The 25857-nt window shown below is 37.8% G+C and overlaps 2 protein-coding genes across 2 annotated transcripts; one reads left to right on the forward strand and one right to left on the reverse strand.

Annotated features, from left to right (window-relative positions):
• Positions 1-595: 595 nt before the first annotated feature.
• On the reverse strand, positions 596-6009 carry LOC140858627 (putative vesicle-associated membrane protein 726). The gene is given in 6 exon segments (XM_073259904.1): positions 596-977; positions 980-1001; positions 1182-1244; positions 1383-1503; positions 1612-1753; positions 5672-6009. Coding segments are annotated over 6 exon segments (663 nt in total). The 5' UTR covers positions 5862-6009; the 3' UTR covers positions 596-852.
• An 11533-nt stretch (positions 6010-17542) lies between these two features.
• LOC140858628 (transcription factor BHLH089-like) lies at positions 17543-22184 on the forward strand. Its single transcript, XM_073259905.1, has 6 exons — positions 17543-18016; positions 19897-20100; positions 20397-20462; positions 20635-20703; positions 20796-20867; positions 21708-22184. The coding sequence occupies exons 1-6, from the start codon at positions 17753-17755 to the stop codon at positions 21837-21839; spliced, it is 807 nt and encodes a 268-aa protein (XP_073116006.1). The 5' UTR covers positions 17543-17752; the 3' UTR covers positions 21840-22184.
• Positions 22185-25857: the final 3673 nt, after the last annotated feature.

The raw sequence follows: 25857 nt of genomic DNA on the forward strand, positions 1-25857 counted from the left end.
TTATTTTAAAAAAAAATTATTAATAAAAAATATGATTGAACCATATTGAAATATATCGATAATTAAAAAAATTAATTTAATATTTTTTAAATATAAAAAATATAAATTCAATTAAATTAAAATTGAGAAAATATTTCTATAATTTTTTTTTAAATAAAATATAATTTCCATAATATTTAACAGTGGACAAGCTACCCATGCAGGGCTCGGAAGACAAATTGCTCCAAAAGGATACACGACCGTTCTACAATTACCCAACAATTGCTACAGTAAAATTTCATGGCACAGATCCCAAAAAATTCAGACACGACCCCGAATCACATTACAACAGGTACATAATTAGGCCAGGTTTGAGGTTTCATAGTCCAAATACACAGGAATTAGTTCAAAATGAACAGAGAGAGAGAGAGAGAGAGAGAGGAGACAAAACAAGAAGAAGAGACGGCTGTCATATGCCGGTAACTGACGAACAACAGATGTGTTGACTGCTGCTTCGTTATAACAGACATAGCAGCGAATCCTCCATCTCATCAGATCAACGCACAATCAATACTCAGGCATCAACAAAATGTCCATACGGAGAAAACAGGGCACAGAAAGAGAACTACTCCATGTAGCAAGAAAGAATAGCGCCTAGGCTATACACGCATAACATCCAAATTACAAAGTCAATCCCATCCCAGTTCCGAACAGGCAAGAAAACATTAGAATGAAAATACTCATTCACAAGGAGGAACGCTTAACCACAATTCTTCAACAAAGCACTAGTTTTTATGTAGTAGCAAGTGACATCACCATACTCAAAAGCACCAGTTTCAGTGGGAGGAGGAGGTGGAGTGATCTCATATCCGCTCATATTAGCATTTGAAGCCATGGCAAACGGACAAGATTATGATGAGAATTAATGCAATGATGATGCCCAAGACAATCAGCTTTATCTTCATGTTCTGTAACCACATCTTCCTCCTCATCTTTGTCCCTTGCTGCCTGAAATCTTGAGCCTGCAAATCCCGAATACAAGAAAAGGAATCAATGTTGAAAGCCCTTGAGGGCTAAAATAACCACCAAAAATAAAATTGAATGTAAACCATCCATCCACGGATGGTACTCCCAGTCCCAGATGCAAATCCAAAAAAACATCCAGAGGCCTGCTCAAGGGTTGGTAAACGTAAGTTACAGACCTGAGAGCGGAGATTCTCAGTTTTGTCAACAAGCAACTCAATTTTCTCCCCACGATCAAGAACCTGGAAAGATGTTCTCAAGGAATTAATTATGCTACTTATCAAGGAAAAAGGCATTGCTGGCAACATTCCATAATTGAGAACAGCAAAATCATTCAAATAATTACAAGTTAAATCATTAAAAGGGATACTATGATCTACCTTTTCAATATTTTCCATCATAACTCCTTTGACTTCTGAGACCTGCGCTTTCACTTTCGCCAGTTTGCTTATTTCCTCAGGGTGATCCACACAATACTGCATGTGCTCTTTCAGTTTTGGCCTGATATTTTAGTGAATAATTTTTTTTAACCTTATTTAATCATTTTGCCACCAAAAGAAACATAAAAGCACAGCAGTATCTTCAAATGATTAGGAAGGAAAAATATACCCAAAATCTCGGTTGAGGCTGTTAGCTGCAGCAGTTGCAGCTTTTCCTCCTCCATATCTTTTGCCAAAATCCTCCTTAATCCTCTCCAGGAAGGCAATGGGAATTTGTCTGCCAGCTGACTCAACTGCAACTACACAATATGCTGCAAAATCCAAGATGGATTTTAGCCACTCATAGTGAGTGTATAATGGTAAAGAACTTCTATATTCATGTACAGCTTAAATATGCAAAATTCTCCTGATAGATTATCCAGCATAATTAAACAGCTTGCTTTTCAGTTTTAAACAAAAAAAGATTAAAGCATGAACCAGAACCACAATGCATCCTTCATGGAAGGTATGGAAGGACAATAAACAGCCCATAATACCAAAAGACTATTGCCCAACCCACCAAACTTGGATCCATCAATTTGATCAGCCCAAGAATCACACCTATTTTGGAAGGCAAACGTTACAAAGCACCCAAGAGGCTGAGCAGACATAAAGCTAATGCTAAACATGACGCTCAGCAAAAACAAGGTTGAGAGCTCTCAAAAGATGGGTCTGAGAGCAGCATCATGGATCCTGGAAATACACAATCAGATAGCCACAAAATACATATCAGAAGGGATTTAATCACTTGTATCACCAGATGGCTAGGCTTACCATTGCTTCTCAGAGATTACAACCAAAATTCTGCTGAGAGTTTCAACTCACCAAAAGAAACAGTATCATATGCCTCTGCTTCCAAATACCACAGTACCTATAATAAGAAATCATTTACTAATATCCTTCTTTCAATAGCAGCCTAACCATGTGACTTTGCACATCCTAACCTCAGACCACACATTGTTGCCAATTCTGATAGAGCAACAAAATTCACATACCCTCAACTATGTATCTGATTGTTCTCACTGTCGTTACACATCTTGCACTGCAACAAATAAAGTACCACTCAAGACCTACTCTAAGAGTACAACTATGATTCTTTATACAGTTTTCATTTCCAAAGATTCGCTCTTGTTTTGCCAATTTATTTTGGATCAGCAGCAGCAGACTGACATGAGCCACAATCATTTTCCAGCAGCACCTCCTAAAGAAATCATTCTTATCATGCCATGCATTACAAAAAACTAATTGAGATGATTACAAAAGGAGACCTCTATAAACCCAAACTTTTATTGACAACCTTCAAGATCTCAATCACCTACCATGACACCCAATCATAAAACTTGATACTACCCACAGCTGGCACTACCAGGCAAACATTACCCATATAAAATAAGATCATGATGCTACATTTGCTCAATTGCCAACTAGCAAACCATTACAAAAGTGTCCTAATCATAAAACCTGAAACTGCCTTCAGCAGGCACTACTAGGCAAAAGTTACCTATACCAAATATGATCATGATGCTAAATTTGCTCAATTGTCAACCACCAAACTAAAGGTGTCCTCCTAGTTCTGTCTCCAGTTTAGCTCCACATACCCAAGAAAAGTTGCTCTTGACAATGAAGAACTATTCCTAAATGGCATCAGTTTCAACCTTGGTACACAGACATAAATACGTATCAATTTATGGAGGGACCAAATGATAGCTCTTTTTTGGCACAGAAAATACCATGATAGTGGGCATACCAATGTAATATGAGCTCATACATACGGAGAAGAAAATATAAGGGCCAGAATATTCTTCTGGGTGATGGCTTTGCCATATTTGTTCTCTTTGATCAATATAATGATTTTTTTTTCTTTTATCATGTTAGTGTTTTAGAGTGAAAATGAAATGCAGCTATGATCTTTTAAATTATACAACATATACTCCCCTAAGAAAATAAAATAAATGCCAAACATCAACTACAGAATTTATGATCTGCTAGGAAGAAAGCAACATAAGAAAATATACAAGAAAGACCATAACCATTTTATACAGAAAAATGCACATGCGTGAATGATGGCAAACAAAAAAAAATATAAGGTCAACAGGAAACACAACTATGTACTTTACAACTGAACTCATCTTACAGCAAAAAAAACCAGCCATACTTCGTCCAACTAAACTACAATGCTTATTATCGAGAGAAATCTACAGGGTTTAAATGATCTAGCAGAGAATTAAACAATTCTACATTCTAAGATGACATCATGATCCAGGAAAATAACCCAATGCAGGTGCTGAATATAGTGAACATATGCAATATTATGGAGATATTAACTACCTCCACGTGTCAAAAGAAATGTCTATAGATGACATGATACTACTAACAGCGCAGGAATTAACCATCAAGTCATCAAAGACATTCTAAAAACCCCAAGCAAATGCCTATGACCTCTTGGTATGTCATAACAGGAAGATCATCCAAATCTTGCATTTCACATTTTTGCAGCATGGATTCAACATATGTATATGTCTAACATATATGTATACGTCTATACATATATATATATATATATACATATATATGTATATATGTATGCATATGCATATGCGTATACATATCTCTGTGTGTGCGTGTGTGCGTGTACACGTATGTGTATACGTATACGTATATGTGTATATGTATATGTATATATGTATATGTATATATATCACAGAAAATATATAAACTGGTGTCAACATTTTTCAGAAAATCCAGAACCTTCAGCTTAGTATGTGTAAGCACATCCATGGACCCGTAATTTTTCCCGCATTGTGCCAACTAGTTTATAAATGAAATCGATGAACTCTTCATCCATAACAGTCGAGTTGCTTGATTGGCAGGAAGATTTTAAAAAAAAAGAAAAGAAAAGAAAAGAAGATGCAAATGCAAGAACTGCAGTCTTTCAGCCATCAGATATAGAAAGCTTTTAACCATAATCTTATTACTTCAAGTGAGTTGCTTCAGAAATCACAAGGAAACTCCCCAACAGGAATTGTGTCATGCTTTTCGTCTAAAAGACATGCTTACACCTTAGCTTGCAAACATTCTAACAATGTATATAACCTCAAACATGTGATTGGCAATATGGATACATCAAAATCTTATAGTACTTTAATTTTTAGGCAAACCTCGAACTGATGTCAGCACTACAAATTGGTGGTGAATCTCTATCCAAGAAAACATCCATCATTAGAAAACATTAAACGTCCAGGACCCAGCAAAAGGACAGAAGCTTCAAAAATTAGAAAAGACAAAAGGGGAGAAAAACTCCAGCAGGAATCTCCATCACAGGCCAAAACAGATCTCTGCACAGCAGGAATCTGGACTTCGAATTTGAAGTGGAGAAACTGGTGGGTGGAAACTAAGCCACCCGAAACCTTGTATGGTTCAGTCCTCACAACCACATAGTGAACATCCACTCCCTGAATTAGCAAACTTATCACCGAAGTGAGCCGATAAGTTTTGAGTTATTCACTGATTCACAGTAACACAAAGTGACAGAACCCAGTATTAACTAATTCTTCGAAAAATAAAAGTACTCTCAGAAAATTATAAAAATTATGGCCAAAGACCACCAGAATGAAAATTCTTCGCATATAAAATGGCTTGACCAAATCAAGTAGGATGCAGAAAAATTCCATCCGAGCTTCTTTCTATCAATTATCTGGATCTTCCAACTCCTTGCAATTAAATCTGCACTACTGTTACTTTATCAATACTCAGAAGAAAGAGATAAGGTGGTAAGCATAAATTATACTTACCACTTCTATCCCAATCAAGTAAATTTTCAGATCCAGAGTAAACCATAGGATCGACCTAAAACACGCTAACATAATAAATCTTTTAAAAAAGCCACACGCTACTTCTTCTTCTCTTTATTCTCAGCCAAAATAACAGGAATCGATCAAAACAAATCATCTCGACATTGATCATGAACCAAGCATGCTAGAGAATAGAGCAACCAAATCCAACCATAATTACCAACGAACACCAAACAGAAAACCAAGCATCGCCAAACCCTAGAAGGCTAGAATCAAACATGAATCAATTAAACAACCAAATATCACTGAAACCCCACGAATCGGAAGCAAATCAGGAAGAATTCCACAAAGAAAGTAATCAATAAAGGCGACATCGAAGGAAGGCGATCGAGGGCTCACTGTATCCTTCCTCGACGAGATAGTTGAAGGTGTGACCGTCGCAGTTGTAGGTGAACTTGTTGTTGCTCGCCGGGAGCTTCTGTAGGCATTGGGAGGCGATGCTGGTGAAGTTCCCCGTGAATTCCGTGTACTCCGCCAGGATCACCGTCCCCCTGGCCACGAAGCTATAGATCAGCGACTGCTGCCCCATCTCCCCCCTCCTAAAACACTAACCCTAGATCTATCGGCGCCGGGGGGGAGAAGAAGAACGAAGGCGATGGGAGGCTCCCTCACGAAGAAAAAGAGAGGAGGTTTTATTCCTCTTTTTCTCGTCTCTCTCTCTCTCTCACGGGAAATGAACCGGGGGGGTGGGGGGGACGAGCGCTCGTAGCTTTATTTATATATTTTATTATCTTATTTCGAACTTTTGAGGGGTTTAATGTCAAACGGAAGTACTCCCTTGAAACGGAAGGGGGCGCTGTTTTGATTTTCAAATGAACGCCCCCGTCTTATACCGAAGTTGCCATTCCCTATTCTCTCGATGGTTACCCGCGTGCCCTCTTATATCTGTTAATTTACGAAATTGCCTCTGTGCTCTGGGGTTCACGGAGGCAGATTCAATTCGAATGGGAAATCGCGATTACATACCTGGAGCGGTGGATGGCAAATTTGTAGTTATAGCAAATCGAGTGGCTTTTGTTTAGGAAATGGATGGGTCATCCTTTTGTTCGGTGGCATCGGCGACTAATTGTCGCGTTTATATGTCGCCGTCGCCGTTCTTTTCCAAGTAAATACTTTTTTTTTTTATGAAAACCAAGTAATGCTATGGAAAGCCTTCCCGGGCACCCGACTGGGCTTTGCCACGTGGCATGAAGAATTGGTGAAACTTCGAATAATAGATGGATAAATGGTGCCTTATGAGCTGCCGTTGCAATGGACCCAGGGAACGTTCACGTGCACCAATTCTTCTTGCTTTTCCTTTATTTTCTTTTTCTTTTTTCCTAAAAAGAATAGAAACTTAATTTCCGTTCGCCTCCTTCGTCGCTAAGAATGCCATTTTCGTTTTCGAATTTTCCTTAGTGCTCTCATTCGTCGGGCCAACAGTATATCCGGACCGTTCACCTAATCGTACGGCATGATCACAAACAGCAAACACTCTTTTTGGGCCAATAATCATTTGCCACATAGCCGGATGGCCGCGTCAGAAGCAGGTGAGGTGGGTAGTCTGTGCCGCCTGGGAGTGGGTCACACCCAGGATTTGGACGTTGGACCGTCGGCGTTACGTTTCAACGACACGCTATCTTTCGCTCTTTGCTCTTCTTGAACGAGCCAAAACCGAGTGATTCCAGGACGGTTTGATGGACCGGCCTGGTCAAATGGAAGAGAAGCGCATGTAAGGGACGAGCCATGCCTTAATTTATTTGGTCTGGTAAACCCTTCCGCCATCCATTGGAATGGGTCTTGGCCAATAGATGATATGGTCAAAGTGAGGGTTAATGGTTGAATTGCCTGGTGATTTCCATGGTTGGTCCCATCTTGGCTGGCGTTTTGAGAATGATAAGATGCCTGCATCCAAGAGTTTGTTGGCTTGCTTGCTTTGGTGGCTAATTCCACATGATGATGGGAACTGATGATTTCATTCCTTCTTGTTAGTTGTTAAAAAAATAAAGATTGAATGGTTCTTGTCAAGGTCTATTTTCTCTTGGTACCAAACTAAACAACAATTTCGTCCACCAATATGCAATTTGTGTCATCAAATTGTTAATATTGTAATAGCAAGCACTAAAATAAGCAATTCCATCATGAATTCACAACCATTGATCAAAGTTAACTCCATTCATGATGCCTTTGTACCTTCCTATATATTCATCAACAACACTGGAAAACAAACTCTGCAAAAGTGCAACTACCGCCCCAAACCAACCTCCCTCTTTTTTTTTTTTTTTTATTGCATAATATAGTCCAACTGATGTTATTATTTTAACTCAAAATCTCTATGAAGCTCTATTGTTTCTTCCTTGTTGGTTGATTTCCAATAGAATAATACCTGATATGTTTTCAACATCAGTAGAACTCAAACTCGTTCCTTTTCGTCAACACTTTGATTTCATGTACATGAACATAAAAATGGTTCATATTTAGATATTGTTGAGAAAACAAAATATTGAATGCTGCTTGACAGATGAGACGATTCTGTAACAAACTCCATTTCGATGGTATTACAGTACAAAATTCTTTTATAGTTTTTTCAATAACCATCAACAGAAATATCAATAATGTCAAAAAGATGTTTCCTGATGAAGTAGCGTGCTTCAGCTACATGAAAGTTTTTTTTTTTTTTCCTACAAGGTACAATTTTTTCTACTCTTCCTCTTTCTTTTCAGTTGCGGCCTATCTTTGACAAGATGGTCGGCTAAGAATCAAACTGTGCACCTGAACGATGAATAATAAAAAAATTATAAAAAAATTATTTATTAAAAATTATTTGATAAAAAATATTTCGATATCTAAATCAAATAGAGAAAGAGAACAGCCAAGAGTCAAAATGAGAACTCAAAATAGTATAGTCTAGCTTCATTTCACACGTATCTGTTCCTCTATTGTTTATCGATATTTATAGAGATAGAAAAGTCATTACCATGCAACCCCTGTTCTGAAATATTCAGAACGTAGGAGTTATGGCATTTAATGGACGGTTAGCTTATTAACTATCGTTAAGATTAAGTAATAGGCCGCTCGTGGATGATTATTGCACTTCATGTTCGTATGTTGTTAATGCTCATGTCAAATAACCATCATCGATTCAGGCCAACCATTTATCGAAGTAAGCTGAAGGAGATCGAAAGCAAATCGATGTGAGCATTCTGCTTAGTAGCAGTTCTAGATAGTCAATTAGTAGATAATACTAAAGAGGCAGGTCGGTTATGGCCAATGTAACCGAAAAACAAATCGGTCATGGACCGATGTAACATTTAATCCAAATAATAATAATCTGCTGCCATGTCTAAGTGATAATGAGGTCGGACTTATGATGAGATCGGTCTTCTGATGAACTCAGCTATCAGCGTTCTGATAAGGTCGGCTTTCTGATGACCTTGGCCTTATGATGAGATCGGCCTCTTGATGAGGTTGGCTTTCTGATGACCTCGACCTTTTGATGAGATCGGCCTCCTGGTGAGGTCGGCTTAGCGATGAGGATCTACCCCAACATTTGCCCCCGAACTTCTGAGTCCGATTCTATAATTTTGATTGGGCGAAGAGAGTTAGTCGCTATGTAGATCCGAATTGCTTCTTCGACGATCAACTATTTTGTCGTTTCGTAGAACAAGTCATCATTTTGTAGAACATCACGTCGAATTTGAAGTATGGTCATAGATCATTCCGTCGAATCAGAACATAGTCGTAGATCATTATGTCAAATCGGAATATAGTCGTAGATCATTTGTCGTAGATTATTCCGTCAAACTAGGACATAGTCATTCCTAGAGAAAATTTTCTCTGATTTATTCCAGACCGATTGATCCTTGGTCAGTCGGTAGCAAGCCGACTAATCACACCTTTGTTCGTCTGGGCTTGCATGCAAATCATAGCTTATGTGCTTGCGACCCTCAAGCCGTAGCTCGTATGTTTGCGGTTGCCAGACCTTATGGTTCTGTTAATCAGGTATCAGTTGAATAATGTTTCGTTGGATACTAGCCGCAATGCAATTGTTTGGCCGGGTGTCAAGTGATTAAGTTGCTCGATAATTTTTTGAGTATTTGAATTGTTCGGCTCAGAGTTGTAGAATATGAGAAGTTTGGACTCCTCGTAGATTTTCGTCGGAGAAAACAATGTCATCATTTGGAGGAGCTTTCCTAGTTGTCTACCCTCCGGAGTCTCAATCCTACAGAGATCATGGTTGATTCGTCATTTGGAAAAGCTTTCTGAATCATAGATTATAGTCGATTCATCGTTTAGAGGAGCTTTTCAAATCATAAATCATGATAGATTCGTCGTTTGGAGGAGCTTTTTAAATCACAGATCATGATCTATTCGTCGTTTGGAGAAGCTTTTCGAATCATCGATCATAGTCGATTCATCATTTAGAAGAACTTTCTAAATCGTAGATCATGGTCGATTCATTATTTGAAGGAGTTTTTCGAATCGTAGATCATGATCGATTCATCATTGGAAGAGCTTTCTGAATTGTAGATCATTGTCGATTCATTGTTTAGAAGAGCTTTTTGAATTATCTGCCCCTTGAAGTCTCGTTGCTTAGTCATTTTGTAAGGGCCTTCTAGTAAGGTGGACTTCATCGGATTTTCTCCTTAGATTTTCTCCTCGACATCGTCAGCCTTATCAGATTTTCTCCTCGAATTTTCTCTTTGGCTTTGTTAGCTTTGTCGGATTTCTTCCTCGGATTTTATCCTCAATTTTGTTAGCCTTATCGGATTTCTTCCTCAGATCATATCCTCGGCTTTGTCAACCTTGTTAGATTTTTTTCTTTGAATTTTCTCCTCATAGTCATCGAAGGTAGCTCTCCCCCTCTATCTCTATGAGAATCTGCGCATGAGGAGCAGTTAAAGGGATGTAAGAGTCATACCTGGTGTCGAAGTTTTTAAGCTTCAAACTTGATTGGAAAGATGGAGCCTCTCTCTCAACACGGGATCGACTAGGTCCCGCGAAGGTTTCCTCCTTTTTCACCTTTTCTTCTGACCTTTACCCTCGGATTGGTGCCAATTAGTTGTACCTTCTTCGATGCGAATGTACTTCTGCATGCGCTTGAAGAGTTCGATATAGGATCGGATCCTTTCAGGAACTGGCAAAGTTTCTACTAGTAGAGTCTCACTCTAGTTTTGGGTTATATCGGTTATGGATTGATGTCCCATACGGCAGGTTGGTAGATAGCTGAACTGATCATAATGCTTTATCAGGAGTCACTTTAGTTTAGATCAAATCGGTGTTTAGTTGAGATGAGTTGAATCAGATTGGCATTCAACCAATCTGATCTGGAAGTAGATTTTGGTTTTCAGATGATTCTCTCTAATATTGCCACGTGCCAGAGATGACTTTATAGGAGATCAGCCTTTTACCTTCTAGTGAGATTCGTTGAAGGGAAGGAGACTGTCGGTTTCCACAAGCGACGCGTGGAGCGTGCCGGGAGTTAGGATGTGGCGACCGTCGGACGGGTCGATGACTCATTCGGTGGAAATATCGAGTCGAATGGTGGGACAGAGAATGGGGCTGGTGACTGTGTCGGGAGGGCACATCTCATTGCACCGTCTCTTTCGGCTATCATTGTTGCTAATGTTTTGTAGCCTGTTGAAGGCTGTGGATAGTCTCCATTAATATTTTAATTTGCTGCACCAAGGCAGCAAATTGTTGCTGGTCCACTATGACCACCGGTCTCCCCATGGGTCATCGAAGGTGCATTGTACTATGATGAGCGTTGAGCAGAGCTTGTGGAAGTATTTTGGGCTCTCATCTTGGTCAAAGTAATTCTTGGAAGAATATTGTTTTCTTCTCCTACCTGGTGTGCTAAACTGTTGCGGCCTATCTCTGACAAAGTGGTTGACTAGGAGCTGAATTGTGCGCCTGAGCGATGAATGATAGAAAACCTGCCAAAAAAGAAGCCTACTTGTCGGAAGTTGTCCGATGGGAGACCCTCCGATATCTAAGTTAGCCGAAGAAAGAAAACTGCCCAAGAGCCAAAAGAGAGCTCAAAATAGTAGAGTGTAGTCTAGCTTGATTTCACACATACCTAATCCCCCATTATTTATCGATATTTATAGGGCTAGAAAAGTCATTACCATGCAACTCCAGAATACTCGAAACGTGGGAGTTATGGCATTTAGTGGGTAGTTACCTCATTAACTTTCGTTAAGATCGAGTAATGGGCCACTCATAGGTGACTATTGCGCCCTATATTCACATGTAGTTAATGCTCATGTTGAATAATCGTCATCGATTTAGATCAACTGTTAACCGGAGTAAGATGAAGGAGATCAAAAGCAAATCGATGTGAGCATTCACCTTACTAGCAGTTCTGAATAGTCGATTAATAGATAATACTAGAAAGGTAGGTCGATCATGGACTGATGTAACTGGAGAAGTAGGTCGATCATGGGCTGATGTAACATTTAACCTATATAATAATAATCTGCTGCCACGTTCAGATGATGATGAGATCGGACTTATAATGAGGTCGGTCTTCTGGTAAGCTCAGCTGTCAGTCTTTTGATAAGGTCGGTCTTCCGATGAAATCGGCTTCCTGATGATCTCGATCTTATGATGAGATCGATCTTCCGATGAGGTCAGCTTTCTGATGATCTCGATCTTTTGATGAGGTCGGCCTTCTGGTGAGATCGGTTTAGCGACGAGAATCTACCCCAACGTCTCCCATTCACCCGTATTTGTGGATAAAATTCAATGCAACACAAAGGCAACCTTCTGGGAACATCTCTAACCCTCCAAAATCCCAATAAATTGGCATTTTATCAACAAATTAATTGATATTTTTTTTGGTAAACCGAGGAGCTAATAGCTATATTAATAGAAAATCAGAAGCAGTCCACGAAGAAGTATATATAGACCCCATACATAAGTTAGATGCAAAAACAATACAACCACCAGGATAGAAGTATCGGTAAGTCTGGCAAATACAATACAAGGGAATCCAAGAACTCAAACACTATAGCAAACCAAAAGCCCAAAGCTTTGCATTGCACATTAAGATCCTAGCACAAGTAGAACCTCTGTGAAGATAATATAGAATATTGTTACAGAAGACCAAACATAAAGTTGAGATCATGGTGTCCCAGCTCGTATAGCGTGATGAGAAAGAGTATTACAGGGTACTACAACCACAACCCCTTCTTGAGATGAAGATGCCAAATTAGAGAACAACATAACAGAAGCCCGACTGAAACTGCCGCTATACAGAACTCCTGAATACAGTAAGGAAGCCTCAAGTAAGATAAAGAAATAGTGTACAGGAACTGAAACAGAGATAGTAGCTTGTCATCAATAAATAACAGACCTAGTTGCATGATACGTCACACTGACTAACCAAACAGTGGAGCCCAAAATCAGCCTAGCAATTGATAGAAACAACTTCTACTAATCTGCATACACTTGATACCCAATTTATAAGCCAAATACTGTTAGAAGAAAGAGCCCAAAAGCAGTTACAGTATGTATGCATCACAGCAACCATTGCACATAGTAATGACAACACTACCTGGGTGTGGTACCTGACCACACCAAGAAATTGCCACCTATGTGCATACCAAATTGACCCTCCTAGTTGAACTTCAGTAGAATATATAGTAAAACATGATATAAGCTGCATATCAGAATTAACATGAGACCTTAATGGTGACACCACTACCAATGAAAGCATGAAGATAAGCATTAGTAGGTAAGAGGAGGTCAAGATAGAAATATTTGTTAGCACAGTCCCTCCAGCTACCAGTACTAGAATAATTAAAAGATAATCATCAAATATTTTAATAGTTAAAATAACTTTGGTTATATATCTACTAATTAATAATATATTAAATTAATTTACATAATATTTAAAAATTTTATTTTAATTTATTATAAAATATAAAATAATATTAAAATAATTTTTAATCTTGAAACACATTACCGACGAAAAATTTTTTGTTGTTAATATTAAAAATAGATATTAATTATCTGTTGATAAATTAAAAATAAAATCTCATTCTATTTCTAAAATTAGAAATAGAAATGTTTCCATTACTAACATTAGCAATGAAATTTTATCCCGTTTCTAAATTTAGAAACTGATAGTTTTTTTTGTTACTAAAATAGAAACAAAAGCACTATAGGTTGCTAAAATCAGTAATAGAAAAAATTTTCATTCCTAATTTAGTAATCATCGATGATTCTGTTTCTAAATTTAATAATAATTGGTACTTCAGTTTCTAATTTTAAAATAAAAAAATTATCTATTTCAAAATTAAAAATAGAATTATTATTCGTTTCTAAATTTAGCAATAGAAACTTCCGGTTTCTAATTTTTGTTGCAATTCTGTTTTTAAACTATTTCAAAATTTTTCACCAAATATTGATGCTTAATTTAGAAACAAAAAATTTTTTATTTTTAAATTCTGTTACAAATTTATTTCTAAATTATTTTTAATATCTTTTATCGGGTTTTATTTTTTATTCATTTCAGATCCATTGCAGATTAGAAATGAAAAAATTCTGTCTCGATTGCAATTTCAACTATTTCTTGCAGTGACTCTTGTACTAGAAATTGGAAACTGGGGTGGGACTTGGCTCAGTTATTGAATCTGATGGTAGGGATGAGGCCAGCTTGGGGGACCGTGAAAGTGTATTGACTTCTCATCCTGCAGCAAATGGTAGTAGAGTCTTTCCTTCTGATGACGATTGTGATCCAAGGAAGTTGAGGCAATGCACTCCCAGGCTTGTAAGTCATCAAGAATTAAGGCAATCGGTGCAGTGAAGGGGACAACGGTGAAGTTAATTCCTACATCGAGGAAGAAGAAGAACATTGCTTCTGATCCTAGCAGATCCTGGAGCGATGTTCCCCATCACATACTGTTGGATTTGAGCAGAGGCTGTGGTTTTCACTTCTTTGAGGATATTGCTTTGAAAGTTGCCCCTTATCTTGCTGACCTTGAGAAAGAGAAGGTTGGTTGCTGTGATAGCCACCTAAGCATGCTTCTAGTAGAGGTTGTTTGCCCCAGTTTATGTTAGCAGTTGATGTTCTTTCTAGGCTACTCCAACAGGCAGGATCTCTTGGATTAGTGGAAAGTGTGGGTGGTCATTAGGAGTTGCAAGTGCTAAAAGGACTATAATTTGCAGATGACATTCTATTTTTTTGTATAGGAATGAAAGAGAGTTTGGTGGTGGCGAAAGCTATTCTTTTGGCATTTGAAGGGGCCTTGATCTTAGAATCAACTTTTACAAAAGTTTTATAACAGGCATCAATATGAAGGAAGTAGAGGCTCAGATGTTTGCATGCTTGTTGAACTATAAGGTTGGGTCTTTTCCCTTCAACAACCTAGTGTGACAAAAAAATCCCAAAGCAATATTGGTTTCCTTTGATTGAAAAAATTTAACTCAAGATTGGCATCTTAGAAAAGAAAGTTCCTGTCTTGGGGAGGTAGATTTATCTTGCTGAATTTTGTGTTATCCACACTACCAACTTACCTTATATCCATTTACAAACTTCCGAAATGGGTTATCAAAAGGATTGATGAAGTGCGGATCCGAGAACATTCCCACGGAATAGTAGAGACAGCGTGAGTGGTTTCCACTACCTAGTCAAGTGGAATACATCCAAAAAGTAGGGAGGATTGGGAGTCAAGAATCTTGAGCTAATAATCTGGCATTGCTTGCTAAATGGGCATAGAAATTCTCTTTGGATACTAAAGGTCCGTGGCTCAAACAAATCAAGAGTGCCTACCATCAAACGAGAAAGTTTGGAATAAGAGTCATGAAAAGATGCAAGAGGCTCTCTCTTATGTAGAAAGATGCTGCTAAATATTTGGATGCCTTCTGGAACTATATTTCCTTCAAGCCGGGATCAGATTCTTCAGTTAGATTTTGGGAGGATTCATGATATGGTTTTGTCCCCTTTCCGACAGTTTTTGAAGAGCTATACTCTTGTGCCATGAAGCTGAATTGCTTTGTTATCTCACGGTAATCAGAGTTGATCAAACTTAGGGATCCCCTATATAATCTTCAATTGGCTCAACTCGAAGCTCTTAAAGGTTTCCTTGCCTCTGTTAGGCTTTTTCGATGACATCCCTACCTGGAAGCTCGCCGAAAATGGTTCTTTCACTATTAGCTCCTTTTACAATTTCATTAATGACGAGGGTCTGGTTTGTCATTATCACAAGATGACTTGAAGAGCAGCTATTTCAAAAAAGAAGAAGATCTTTTTGTGGTTGGCACGTCCTTGCAAAAAAAGGGTGGCATATCAGCATGGATTGCCCCTCTATGGAGCCACAATGGAATCAAATACTCATCTCTTAACTAGATGCAGCTTTTTCCACTGCATTTGGAATGCTATTAAAGTTCAACTAAAATGGAGTGGATGACCTAATCTTCATGACCTTTAGATGAGCTAGAGGGAAAAACATGCAAAAATATTCAAGGGGAGCAAGTGATCAGCTACTGGGAGCGATCTGTTAGGAAGTATGGAGAGAACATAATGCTAGGTTTGTCTCACAAAAATTTAGGTCTATTTATTCTACTCTTCAGAAGCTCTCATACCTTCAGGTGCTAGCAGCATCTTTGCTTATCGAATGTCATGATGAGCCATGAGAGCTTCTAGACAATCCTGCAAACTTTGATCACTGCATCGTGTTTGAGCTAACAAATAGTCGGCTGAATTGACCTAGAATCCATCAGTGGGTTTCTCAGCTTATTTCCAATCCTCTGGAAGTGTAGAATATTCTGGTAGTTAGCCTATTTTTAATGTTTTTACTTATTTGCTGAATGTTCTTTTGCTGGTTTGTATCAAGACAGAGCATTCTACTTCTCTTTTAATCATTTCTATTTTTCTTTGACAAACTTTGGATATAACCTTCCTTCTTAATTTCCGATCCTTTGAGGGTATAGCATATCCTAGTTGCTAGCCCGCTTATAATGTTTTTACTTATTTGTTGAATGTTCTTTTGTTGATTTGCTTCAAGGTAAAGCATACTGTTTCCCTCCTAACCATTTCTATTTTTCTTTGACAAACTTTGTATATAACCTTCCTTCTTAAATATTATACCAAAAAAATCTTCCTTTTTAAATAAATTGGATGGCCTCGCTTCCCTGCAAATCCAAAAAAAAAATCATGCCATTCTTGAAAACTGAATTCCATATCCATCCGTCTGTAGAATATAATAAGCAAACGGTAAGTCAATTATGGACTAGGGTTCTACCTAATATCAAGCTTGATTTGCCATCTAATCAGCTGCTTGATTTGCTACTTGATAATATGAATAGCTTTAAAATAAAAACTAGTTGTTTTCTCAGATCATAAGTCTTTGAGTAAAAGAATGTGCATATACCTTTGAAAGAGGGACTAGAAAGTCTCCTTTCAACCAAATTTTCTGGGTGTTAATTTTTTGTGCAGCATTCTAGATCCCTAAGCACGTCGCTGCCAACTCTGGAAAAGGCGCGGACAAGAAATAGGAGAAACAAGAGAAGCAAATTGGCTAAGAAAAAGCCAAATGCATTCTCATCACAATGCTAATAATATAAATTTTAAAAAAAATTTAAAATTACTTAGGACCTTTTTAGATGGTTAGATTCAAAATCTCATGAAACTCATGGATAGAATCAAAATAACCATCAAAAATATTAAATTATAAAATTTATTTAGATGATTAAACTAAAAATTTTATGAGATTCATGAATTGAGATTTTTTTTTTTCTTTTTTCTTATGGGATGCAGGCCAATCCATTTCAAAATTATTTTTGGGTGGTAATGCATATCGGGCTGTGATCTTACTTGCCATATGAAATTCTACAGTATTTTCGACCCAAAAATGAAAACAAAAAAAAAAAAAAATCCGACCGCATGCGTGCACATCGTGCCACACGGATCTTCACCTCCAATTCCGCGCTCGGTGAAAACCTCCGCACCCTTCCTACCGTAGATCAACCCTTCTTCTTTTTTTTTTTTTTAAGTTTTTTCTCCTTTTTCCATTTTTCCCTTCCTCCCTCCTCGCCATGGAAAGAGGGAAAAAAAGAGCAAGCCGTATAAACTAAAACGGCGAGCCTGAAGTCCCTCCCCAGGTCCCAGACACCGTCCCGACACTGCCGACTTCCATCCGCTCGCTCTCCCAAGCCGGCGCTCCCGCTGAATCCTTTATTTATTTATTCACCCACTTTGACGCACTCCACGGAAGTCATCCAAAGATAACAACAATAATTAACAATAATAAAAAGAAACCAAGAGAAAACCCCAATCACCCCACCCTCTCTCTCTCTCGTTGGCGAGCAGTGTCACTCCTCTGAGCTCTCTGGGGGCACAGATCTGAGCTCATTTTTTCCTCTGGAATGTTCCTGTAGTGGTGAATTTCGGGCGATGTGAAGCGGGATCGACAGGTTTTCGGGGGGATTGTAGCGATGGATCCGTCTTCGCTGGTATCGCAGGCGCCGCTGCCCGAGGTCTGGCAGTTCCCTATGGTTGGAGTGCCACCAGGGGGGCCGAGGGTTGGGCGGATGAAGCCGGGACCGGAGGCCTCTGCGGTGGGGAACCGTGATGGGTCGCTCGATGAGTCGACGGTCACCGAGCAGAGCGGCGGGAACTGGGGGAGGAGGAAGAGGAGGGATTCCGCTTCCGAGGATGAGTCGTCCAAGCTCGTCTCCACCAGCAGCGGCAATGACTTGGTAATTATATGTTTCTGTTTGGTTCTTGGAGCAATTGACGTGCTGTGGAGGTTATTACGAATTGCGGGGGAGTTAAATAGCTCGAATGGATTCTGTGATCTGTGATCTGCAAGTCATTTTTAAAAAATTGAGATTCGGAAGGGTTGTTTAGGGGATTTTTTTGGGAGTAATGTCGGGGTAGGGTACCGCAATGTTGGATTTTTAGAGGGTTATGAGTGCTATTTTGTTTTTTTCCTTTTTTTTCTTTTCTAAATCGAACATTTTATGGTATCCTTCGGTTGTGATTGATTGATCCGTGTTGCATAGTGATAAATTGTTTACTTATTTAACGATTTCATAGATTAATTTTCTTGGCTGTTCTTGTTGGATAATGACATTTAGCGACGCGGTACCAGGACTTTATTTTGAATCAGGCTGCTTTAGTCTTTCTCATTGTACAAATTATGCAGATGTTTCCTAGGCTTTGGAGGTGCCTTTATTTAAACTTCTCATTGTTATTGCTAGGATTTATAGATTCATCATTCTTTTTGAAGAATCTGTCAGATATAATCCTATGACTAATTCAACCAATGAATTGGGTTTGCTGTAAAAGGAAAAATGAGCATATAATCATATCATTCTAGTTACAATCTCTGACGTATGATCATTTTGACATCTGTGTGTTGTTTTCCTCCGTATTGAATATGGAGTTTGTGTAGCTGCCTTTTTTTATGTTCTGTGAGTAGGAGATACCAAAATGCATTCGGTATAATTGTTCAGTTTAAATGACTACAAAATGGTGCTAAATAATACCAAAAGATGAACGTATGCACCATTGAGTGATTTTGTATGTCTTAGCACGAGTGAGATTATCTAATGTATGTTATTTGTGAACACATATATCTAAGAAGAGTTGTTTTATCTATTAAGGTCCTATATGGCATTTATAAGCCTAATTATAGACTCATACTTAATCCCCTAGTGGCAGACAGTGGCCACTCATGGAAGTTCTGCATCTAGTCCAAGTGTGATGCAGTTAGTGAAGTAACTCCTCTCGGTAAGCCATCCCAGGGTGGAAGCTTAAACACAACACTTGGAAGAGATGATCCTCTAAATTAGAGAAGACCTTATTGATATTACTGTCAATGGTTGTATCTTTTGGGCGGTTTTTAAACCACAATGGGATTGGTTTTTGTTAAGGGGAACCAAACGTGGTTGTAGGTTATCCTCATCAGACCTTGAGACCACTGTTTCATTTGTTCAATCATGTCAACTAACGGAATGAAATGTAATCATAGTATGCATCGAGAAGGGGCCAAAACCGCTTACACAATTAGTGAATGATGCCTCGGTAAATGGTTCCATGATTCTGCTACATATATGTAATGATCGTGCTATATATATGTATGTATGTATGTAACTTGTTTTTATGTGAAATTGAGCCAATAACTATTCCTTTTGCTGGAGAGGGAATTGTTGGTGCCACTAGATCTAAATTACAGAAGTTGAAACATAGAGAAGCCACATAACTCCAATGATGCTCGTCTTAGTAAACAAGTTTTAATATAGCACCAACATTTCCAGCAAAGAGGTTGCTATGTTTCCAACATTTCCACACAACTCCATCTAAAATGTAGACCTCTCTCATCCCAATGCCTCCTAAATTTGTGCCAAGTTGTCCCATGCTGGTTTGGACACTTAAAGTATTTGTTTTTAGGGATTTCAGGACTATATTATATGTTTGCAACACTTAGAGACTCCAACTATTTGAAAGATGAACATTAGAAGTAGTGTTTTCTAGGGCTGAATATATTTCTGGTATATTAAGTGATTTGGGTTGGGTTGTCAGTTTTTTCAGCTGTGTGTTTTTTTATGCTAATTTAATTCCTAGTATGGAACAGACTGATTCTGAAGTTAAACGTCCCAAGATCATGAAATCTACTAATGAAATGGGCAATTTAAAAATGGAGGCTGAGGCAAGTTCAGGCATATGCAACAAGACTGTGGATCAAAATCCTCCACCTCCTGAGCCACCCAAACAAGATTATATACACGTGAGAGCAAGAAGAGGTCAAGCAACTGACAGCCACAGCCTCGCAGAGAGAGTAAGCATGTCTCTACTTGCTCTAAGCTTACAAACTTCTTTCTTTTCTTCCTGCTAATTTTTTACATTTTGACTAGCATGCCTATTCCAAGACGGTTTAATCTCCTCCTTAACTGGATTATAGGAATAGTAGAGAGGTGATGCAATTCACACACCATGCTATTTTATATGTTCATGCATACTTTTTCATACGTTGCTTACATGATGATAAACATTAGGACTCTTAGGCATTAGTTGCCATGACTATGAGATCAGGATGTGAGCCATCTTACTGATTCAAAATCTGTTCTGCCACAGGCAAGGAGAGAAAAAATAAGCGAAAGAATGAAGATCCTCCAAGATCTGGTCCCTGGATGTAATAAGGTGGTTACTTACGTCTTAATTCCATATTATGGTGCTCAAGTATATGTTACTGGGTTGTATGTGGTTACTTTGCAGAAATTCTTCCTGATTATGACTTTAGTTTTTTCTCTCTCTGTTAGAGTTAGCTTTTGATAATGTAAACTTGTACTGATAGAATTGTTCCTGCAAGCAGGTAATTGGCAAAGCATCAGTCCTTGATGAGATTATTAATTACATCCAGGCATTACAGCGTCAGGTTGAGGTATGCAACTTGCCATCATTTGACATTCTTGGGTCCTGTACACTTTCCATTATTTTTCAAGTAAGGAGCTACATATATACTGGATTTTGCAGTTCCTATCAATGAAGCTTGAAGCTGTTAATTCCCGCATGAACACTGGCATTGAAGGGTTCCCTGCTAAAGATGTAAGTGCAGTGCAAATATATATCAAGCAGTTTCATCTTACCATCCTTATATGTATCAAGAATATATCTTTCTGACAGTTTGAGAATCATATTGGGATAATCTTGATCGTAGAAATTGGACCAACAATTACTTATGCTTTCATCAGGCAAACATCTAACAGTTTATGCTATCAACAGTTCTGTTTGCTTTTCTTCGTTATATTATTAAGGCCTTGATGATTGGTATTTCATTTGGCGCTAACAATATCATGTATTGTCTTAAAGAAATGGATCTGAATGCATATGCTTTTTTTGATTTCTTTCCTTCCTATTCATAAATAATGCAGCCCTTTACTCTTTGAATAATCTGGGTACAGTCTAGGAGGACTGTCACTCTTTGGCAAGGGGTGTACATGAGGTTTGTGCCAGATGGATCTCTGCTACAGGCTTGCTTATTGGCTGGCTATCCACTTACTGTAATTTCATATGGGACATGGATGGGGCATGGTTCTGTGTACGCAGGTTTCTACAGTGCCAAGATTGTGTTTCAACGCCCATGGGTACTATCCCAATGCCCAGAATCTTTTTCCCCTGGTGTGCAGTGATGCTACAGCCTTTAATACACCATATGTACAGTGCATAAATGGAATTGTTCTATAGTAAATTCATTACATTTTTTATATTTGAAATTTAGGGGTGAAGTTACTGATATGTCACTGACGCCTTGCATATAACAAAATTGTTGATTCAGTGTCATGTTGTCCTTTTAGCTTAAATACAAATGAAATTCCTTTTTCATTTACAAGATTGCACTGGGTTGAAATCATGAGATAAGGCTGACAGGATGCTTTTATTTAACAGTTTGGTGCTCAGACATATGACACAACTTCTAGTTTGGCATTCAACACACAGCCAGCAAGGGAATACGGGCAGGGTTCAGCAACAGAATGGCTTCATATGCAGGTTGGTGGTGCATTTGAAAGAGTGACATAATTGCAACAAATCCTCTTTCACAGGCAATAAAAGCACATGACCACGATGAATTCAGGCTGTTAGCGTAGGCATTTTATCTTCAGCTCAACTAAGTTATCAAGTATGTTCCAAATTTTATTTTATTCCCAGTTTGGAGCTGTTCTGTTTGATAGGGTCATGAACCGGAAAAACAAGTTGGATAATTTCCATTTTCTAGCATTGGGCAAGATCGAGTTATTTCCGTCCACGTGTTATATGGGACTTTTGTGTGTTCCAGTATATCATTGAATATATCAGACTAAAATTGTGTTTCTATACTTCATGACATAACTAAGGAATTAATGTTGTTCCAGAATTTCTTAGTTAGATTCCTGTAGCATTAGTCCGTCATGCTTGCAAGATGCAATACCAAGAGATTAGGGCAAATTATACTGCCTCAATCTTAATGGTTTTTTGCCCCCACAACTTTGCAGGAAATAATTCCGTGCTTTGAGATGATTACTTACTGTTTACAGTATACACTTTAAGCAGAATGGATTACTCTAAGGCATATTTTATGGCTACAAAATTTTTATTGGTTGCGTTAGTCTCACTGATTTCTTTTATACTTCCATAGGTTTGGCAGTAGAATTTTTCAAAAATTCTACTTGTTGATCAGCTTATTTAGGTTGTCGGAAGCCATGTATTTTATTTTGTTTCATATCCGCAGCAAATGTTATTTACCGTGCTTGAATACCTTTACCGCAACCATAACTATCAAGAACTTTTCCATTTAGATATGTTGGATCTCACATTTTTCCAGACTATTCCTATCAAGGGCTATTGGAATTAACATCCTCTCCTTGCCTCTGCACACATTGCTGAGCTCCTTTACATTCCCAAGGCCTCGGCACCTCAGCATATGATAAAACGCCATTTGAAGCAACTCACCATTTAAATATTGTGCTGGCTCATTTGTTACTGTTGCTGCTTTTTCTTTGTTTTTTTAAGTTTGTTATTGTAGGACTTCTGCTTGTTTGTTCTTGGAAAACTACTGTTTTAGTTTCTGCATGGTGGTAGAATTTCTATTTTTATGAGGTAAGCTGAATAAATCCTTGTCTGCCGCTGATTCCCACTCAAAGGCGAGAGCGAAGTGCAATTCGGATCTATAGTTTATCTTAAAGAAGTTGCCAATGATATATTTTCTTGATTTGAGGCCCACTTATTTAGAAGAGGTAGACCCTGTTCATTCGCAGGAGGTAGCCCCTGTCAGCTTTTGAAACCATGATCTGGATACGGATCCACTTCAGGTATTGGATTCCAATGTGGTTACCAAAACATGCTGAGATCTAAAAGATTGTCCGGGCTGGTGCCAAGACTTAAGTGGAAGGAGTGCAGGGCTGGCATTCGGATGACCAACCGCGGAAGTGGAGAATCTATGAATGAATCATTTTTTATCAGTGAAGAGGACCGCCTGATGCCGACCTAAAATAGCTCAAGTGATATGTCTTGAATTGTTCATAGTTAGAAAAGTCGATCCGAATCGCAGATTGCAGATGTATAGAAGTATGTTACGCACAATTTGCTTTCAACCGATTCGGCCTTCAAACTTAATTGATCCTCTGGGTTTAAGCATTTGACTCGTTTGTTTGCTAATCTTTGTTTCCCAAATTTGTTATTCTATTCAATAACAAAACATAATATATCTACTCCATGTAAAATACTATCATGCAACGGCATCTGATATATAGAGTTGTCCAACATCCTTAGACTAATTAATCAAATATTCAAATTATTGCAGAATGCTAGGGTGCCATGTTTTATTAGCCGCAGCATTTTGCTATCTTTCCCATCTTGTGTTCCTTGGATTCCTATTAGCGAGTAATAGTCTCCCAATTCCGTATGAGTTTCACGGGTCCATTTGTTATCAACCGGTACCGAAAGTTCACCAGACGTTGAAATGAAACGCAGCTGTACTGTTAGTGGACTCCCTGAAGTATTAGAGGTTAGGAGAAAAATGTGAGCTAAGGAGAAGATCGTCCATTTATTCCTACATGCTTGTTCTTTTTTTTTTTTTAAATATATCACCACATTCATGTACGAATTATACCGTGATCATACCTCACATGTATAGATTGATGATTATAAGAATTTGTGTTCTGAAAGGGTCAAGAATATCTTGTGCCTATTCTCGATATTTTTTGATATAAAAAAAAACTAATTTGCTGTAGCATAATCATCACCAAAATTTATTAAGAAAAAAAATATATATAAAAAAAAAATCCCACCAAATTTATAATATAGAATTTTAAATTTTAAATTTTTCTTCATCAATCCATCAACTAATATTTAAAATTTAAAATTTTTCCTTAACAATTAGATTTTGAATTTTGAAATACAAAAGAAGAAACTACAATCATACCACAGTCGGATGATGCAGTACTGACCATCAAAAAAGAATGTCGATCGGAGACAGAGAAGAGAAGAACGCTGTCGACCATTATGTCAAGAGGAAAGGAGCGTAGAGAAGAGAGCAACATCGACTGTCACACTCATCGGAGAGATAAAACTGTCGCCTACTGGTAAAGACCTGGTAGCAGCACCAGGAGGGGCACAGAGGGGTGACGGCCGACCGACTGTGGAGGAGCACAGCACCCGATCGGGGAGAGACAGCTAGCAAAGGGAGAGGCTGGCTACCGATGGAGGGAGAGGCCGGCAAGCGACAAAGGAGGGGCTTATCACAAGGGAGAACGTCCAGAACAGAGAAATGGGGAAGGAAGGAGAGAGAGAATAGAAAAAGAGAGGTGGATGAAAGAGAGGAAGAGTATTATAGGATCACGTGGGATTTTTGTTTGTTATTTTGTATAACAACCATGAGAAAGTATGATATAAAGCCCCTTACTCTTCCCATCACAACCACAAGCTCGACATCTAAAACTATTTTGTTAGGAAAAGGATTTAAATGTGAAAAGTGTAGAACACCCATCTATGTCCAAAAAAAAATTGTTATAATTAAATACTGGAATAAAAATATAGCTAAAATATAAGATTATCAATATATAATTGAAAAATCAAGTACAAGAGATCTAAAAATATAATAGAAGTAGTAAAAATGTACCACCACTACCAATAATAATAGACAGCATCACCAATCTGCCAACTATGATCTTTTTTTAATGAATATATTGTAAAAGGATTATAGACTGATTTAAAAAATTGTTAACTTATTATGATCTTGACAGTTTTATGCATTGATTTATCTTCAACATTTTCAAGAATGTCGATAGATGATACAATGTTTCTATCATCGCAGCACATCCCCAATTTTTTAGAATAAAAATTATTTGAGATGGGCTTCCTATTTTGTTAGGTTTCTCTTAATACCAATCTTTAAAAAAATATATAAAAGTCAAAGACTTCTACTAATAGAGTCGTTAGTCTAGTAATTAAGAATAAAAAAAATATGATATCTCTTTTCCCATTTTCACAGTATGCTTTTTATCGATACAATCAAGTGATACACATCCAGCAAACTAATCATCAAGCAAGTTAATATACACCATTAAATAAATCGATATACAATTTTGAGAATATAGAGTTTATCATTATACAATATATGATCAGATGATATATACTTAGCAAATTAGTCATCTGGCAGCCAAACATATATCTCCATACAAATTGATCTATAGTTTCTAGAACATTACATTCACCGGTATACACTACATGATAGGTGATACATATTCATTGACTTCTTGATACATACCACAAACTTCTTTAGTACACAGCTAGCAATGATCCAATACATACATCTAGATAAATTGATATATAATTTTTAAAATATAAATTTAATAGTATATAGTATAAAATCAGATGATACATATTTAGCAAATTGACCATCTAGCAATCTAATACACATCTCCTAACAGATTGATACATAATTTTCAAAATATTATATTCACTAGTATACACTATATTGTTTGATGATATACACTCATCAATTTTTTTTTATGCACACTGCGATCTTCTTTGAGACACACTTGACAATGATTTAATACAC

The sequence above is a fragment of the Elaeis guineensis genome, chromosome 6 (assembly GCF_000442705.2).
Source record: "Elaeis guineensis isolate ETL-2024a chromosome 6, EG11, whole genome shotgun sequence".
Lineage (NCBI taxonomy): Eukaryota > Viridiplantae > Streptophyta > Magnoliopsida > Arecales > Arecaceae > Elaeis > Elaeis guineensis.